Below are 5,000 nucleotides of genomic sequence, written 5' to 3' on the forward strand. Positions count from 1 at the left end.
GGTATTCTTAGGATTGAAGGCTTCTCGGAAGTTCATTCCACCACCTCGGTGCCAGAACAGAGAAGGGTCTAGATAAATACCTACCTTTTACCCTGAGAGATGGTGGACCAGTGGAGCAGTGCTAGTGGACCTGAGGGAGCGAGGTGCAGTGTGAGGAGTAATAAAATCTTTATGGTCAGAGGGTGCTGGACTATTCTTGGCTTTGTAGGCAAGGGTCAGTGTTTTAAATCTGATGCAGCTACCAGAAGCCAGTGGAGGGAACACAGCAGTGGGGTGGTGTGGGAGAACTTAGGCAGGTTGAAGACAAGTCACACAGCTGCATTTTGGATCATCTGCAGTGGACGAGTTGCATTCAAAGGAAGACCTGCCAGTAAAGAGTTGCAGTAGTCCAGTCTCGAAATAACCAGAGACTGAAAAAGCACCTGAGTAGCCTGTGTGGTTAGGAAAGGTCAAATCCTTCTAATGTTGTACAGAAGAAACCGACATGAGCGTGTCACATTGGCAACATGGAAGGAAAAGGACAGTTGATTGTCCATGGTTACCCCGAGGTTGCGAGCAATGGCTGAAGGGGAGATCATGGAGTTGTTCAGAGATAATGCAAGATCCTGGGCTGGAGCTGAATCACCTGGGATGACCAGCAGTTCAGTTTTGCTGGGATTGAGTTTCAGCTGAGTCCACCAGACATGCTGAGATCTGGGCAGAAGCTGCGGTATCTGATATGGGCGACTTTCTTCTTGGCCATGGGGACAGTGACTGAGAATAATGAAAGCTCTGCCCCCTTAATTATACTTTACAGAGCAGGTGTTACCATTGAACATTATCAGGCCTTAATTTATCACACCTAAATTGATGAAATTGATTCTAGTCACTGGAGTGTGAGACCACCTGCACTTTCACAAGAGAAGGAGTTTTTCTGAGATTAGGAATAGGATATGATTCATTTTGAACAGGCTCAAAAAAGAATCTCTGGCTATATCTATTGGAATAAAAATGAACTTTGGCTAACACATACAGTATGTGGGCTTGTGCAGAGCAATAATATATATATCAGCAATAATATATACTGAATACAGTGGAAATTTCCACAAAGTAGTTTTTATTAATAAAAAAAATTAAAGTATTGATTGGTCTAAGGGGTATGAATAATTTTGAGCAAAACTGTATTATATATATATAAATATATACATACACACATACACACACACACACACACACTCTCTCTCACACACTCACCCACACACACAGACAGCATGTTATAGCATGTTGCTTTGATAAGTGAGAGCTCTGCTTTACTGAGGGTGTGACTTCGCCTGAATTTCTCTCCTATAAAAAGTGTGTGTGTGTGTGTGTGTGAGAGAGTGTGTGTGTGTATATGTGTGTTTGTAGTACTTGTGAGCTCTGATGATCCTCTCGATGATGGCGTCTCCGATCTTGTTGTAAACTTGTTTGTTATCAGAACAGCTGATGAAGAACTGATTCTGAAGATACAATAAAATTCTGGTTTTAATAAAAATGTAACTATCATTTTATTAAACACACACACACGTTGTATACCTCGATGTAGATGAAGTGTCTGCTCTTTGCGATGACCTGGATGTAGGCATTGTGTATGGACTCCTCATGGTATTTTATACCTGCTGACCAATCAGCTGCTGACCTCAACACCTGCACCAAGTAAAGAGTCACTCGTGTATGTGTGTGTTTTTTGCAGGAACAAGGTTTTCACTATCTTCTGAGCTAGTTCAGTTTATTTAGAAGTGTGAGTTTAATAAATAATTGCCCAGTGTTGTAACAGAACAGCTTGTCAATCAAATAAGCCCCGCCCCCAGATCACAGTGACATCACAGCACATGATTTAATCACAATAAACAGTAATTAGAGTGAATATGTCACATTTAAGAGAGCTGCACTACTGTACTTCACTAAACCGCTTAATATTAATGATGGTCAGGACAGGGGCGGAGCCAAATTAGCATATTAACGCATATTTATGAAATTACTTTGTAAACGTAATATTTAAAATATATTATTTTAATGTATTATTTTAAATAAACACATTCTGAAGCTCGTCTTAAATTAACAGAACAAACTTTAGTTCTTGAGAGTTATAAAATAAATAAAAATAAAAATGATGGCTTGGGGACTGACCTGAACTCTGGTGTTCACACAGTCCGGCACCTGATAGGACAGGTCATTAGCCGTGCTGTGAGATTTGGGCAGTAAAAATGGGTATGACAATGACCGGTACTTCGGCTTCATGATCTGAGACACCAAGAAACAAATAAACGAACAAATAAACACATAAATCCACATGAAGACATTATTCAGAATTCCAAACCTATGTATATGTGTGTTCGTCTGTGTGTATGTGTGTGTACACTACTCACAAAAAGTTAAGGATATTTGGCTTTTGGGTGAAATTTATGGAAAATGTAAAAGGTTCACGCTACAGTGATATTATATCATGAAAGTAGGGCATTTAAGTAGAAGCTGCAATGGTGATTTCCTCATCTCAAACAATTTACTGAAACAAAAGCCAACAACAGTGGAGGGTATACCACAACAAAAAATCTCAATGTCTCAATAATCTGTCATGTGCCCTTGACCATCAGTTACAGCTTGACCACGACGTCTCATGCTGTTCACGAGTCGACTTATTGTCTGCTGAGGCATGGCATTCCACTCTTCTTGAAGGGCGGCCCTCAGGTCATTGAGGTTGTGGGGTACAGGGTTACGAGCCTCTACACGGCGACTCGGCTGATCCCATAGGTTTTCTATGGGATTCGGGTCTGGAGAAAGTGCAGGTCACTCCATTTGAGGTACACCAGCCTCCAGCAGCCGTTCCCTAATGATGCGACCTCTATGAGCTGGAGCATTGTCGTTCATGAAGATGAAATTAGGCCTGTGTTGTTCATGCAGGGGCACAATGACTGGATTAATGATGTTATTCAGGTAGTATTGGCTTGTCACTGTACCATTCACAAGATGTAGGGCAGTTCTGTATTGAGTGGACACACCTGCCCAGACTGTAACACCACCACAACAGTGGCTGATGCATAGCGCTCTCCTTGACGTCTCCAACATCGTTGGGTCGGTCCATCATTTCTGCTCAACGTGAATCGACTTTCATCAGAGAACAGCACTGAGGCCCACCGGTCCCTCGTCCAGTGTAAATGCTCCCTGGCCTGGTGGTGTGGTCAGGTACCCTTGCAGGTTGTCTAGCACACAGACCATGCTGATGTAAACGGTTTCGAATGGTCTGACGTGACACTTGGGTGCCTCTCACCTCCCTTAAATGTGCCTGGAGTTGAGTGGACTTTTTGTGAGTGTGTGTGTATATATATTATATATATGTGTATATGTAATATATTATATATATGTGTGTATATGTGTGTTCGTCTCTGTGTGTGTGAGACCTTGGTGAAGTTCCAGCGCTGTATAAAATGGCGAGCGACGTCTCTTGCCGCTTTCCCGTGAACCACCGAGGAGATGTCGTGCCAGGGCATCCGGGGAGTCGTGTAGCGGTCAATGAAATCTACACACACCGAAACCATGGCAACCAGATCAACAACACAACAAGCACTGAGGGTGTCACAGCCTTTCATTCTCGTGTCCATCACAGCACTGGGCAGATCTCTAAAGGTTCAGCGGTGGTCCTGGGCTTCACACACTCTTAGCCACAGTGTAGCTCCACCCCCTTATTTTACATCCTACTTTTTATCCCTTTCTCTTTCTTTCTTCTTTTCTTAGTCTATCCTTCTTTCCTTCTCTTCCTGTTCTCACTTTCTATCACCACTTTTCCTCTCTTTTTTTTTTTTTTAGTGTTTTCTCTCTTCCTTTGTTTTCATCTTTCATTCTATTTCCCCTTCCTTCTCTTACTGTGTCATTTCTTTCTCTTCCTCCCTTCATCCCTCCATTTCTTTCAGCTCCTTCTCTGTGTCTCCTCACCGTCGAAGGGTTTCTCCAGCTGAACCCAGTCTTTATAGACGAAGTTGCAGTAATCTTTCCCGTGCCAGAAGCGAGTGTTTCCCATCAGCTCACCTACACCTGTCTGCAGACTGCGCATAGAGCCTCCTGTCCACACACACACACACACACACACACACACACAGAGGTGAATTTGCAGTGTAAAATATTACTGATGCTATAAAAGGAAGACATTATGTTCACACTCGCAGTGTGTAGTTTGTGTCTTCTGAGCAGCGGTCAGTCCAGGGTGTGCTTTTTTAGTAAGCTTCGTCCCAGAGGTTCAGATTATCTCTGCAACTTCCTTTAGCTTTCATTTTCTACATGGAAGCAGGAGCGAATTAGAGAGGAACTGAAGAACCATCTGACTGATGCACAGCAGGACTGGACACGAGGAATGACCCGAGAGAGCCAATGGATTTCTCGCTTTTTTACAGAATCTTCTTTAATTTAAATAATTAAGAAAACTTCGATTCAAGTGTTGCTAGTGTGAACGTAGCATATAACTTACATATAATATCTTATAATACAAAGTGAGTACACATTTGTGTAAATATTTTATTATATCTTTTCATGTGACAACACTGAAGAAATGACCCTCTGCTCCAATGTACAGTAGTGAGTGTCCAGCCTGTATAACAGTGTAAATTTGCTGTCCCCTCAAAATACCTCAGCACACAGCCATTAATGTCTAAACCGTTGGCAACAAATGTGACTACACCCCTAAGTGGAAATGTCCAAATTGGGCCCAAAGTGTCAATATTTTGTGTGGCCACCATTATTTTCCAGCACTGCCCTAACCCTCTTGGGCATGGAGTTCACCAGAGCTTCACAGGTTGCCACTGGAGTCCTCTTACACTCCTCCATGATGACATCACAGAGCTGGTGGATGTTAGAGACCTTGTGCTCCCCCACCTTCCGTTTAAAGATACACCACAGATACTCAATAAGGTTTAGGTCTGGAGACATGCTTGGCCAGTCCATCACCTTTACCCTCAGCTTCTTTAGCAAGGCAGTGGTGGTCTTGGAGGTGT

At 42.8% G+C, this 5,000-nt stretch overlaps 1 protein-coding gene across 4 annotated transcripts in view; it reads right to left on the minus strand.

Annotated features, from left to right (window-relative positions):
• The window catches only part of pld1a (phospholipase D1a), a 43,519-nt gene that overhangs the window by 13,668 nt on the left and 24,851 nt on the right, over nt 1–5,000 (minus strand). For all 4 annotated transcript variants that reach the window (XM_058413333.1, XM_058413331.1, XM_058413332.1 and 1 more), the window contains 5 exons: nt 3,949–4,074; nt 3,417–3,535; nt 2,149–2,262; nt 1,555–1,665; nt 1,390–1,478 (listed from right to left, as the gene is read on the minus strand). In XM_058413333.1, the coding sequence (XP_058269316.1) occupies nt 1,390–1,478; nt 1,555–1,665; nt 2,149–2,262; nt 3,417–3,535; nt 3,949–4,074 (559 nt within the window). The remainder of the gene's footprint in view (nt 1–1,389; nt 1,479–1,554; nt 1,666–2,148; nt 2,263–3,416; nt 3,536–3,948; nt 4,075–5,000) is intronic.

This window comes from Hemibagrus wyckioides, linkage group LG17 (genome assembly GCF_019097595.1).
Source record: "Hemibagrus wyckioides isolate EC202008001 linkage group LG17, SWU_Hwy_1.0, whole genome shotgun sequence".
Taxonomy (NCBI): Eukaryota; Metazoa; Chordata; class Actinopteri; order Siluriformes; family Bagridae; genus Hemibagrus; species Hemibagrus wyckioides.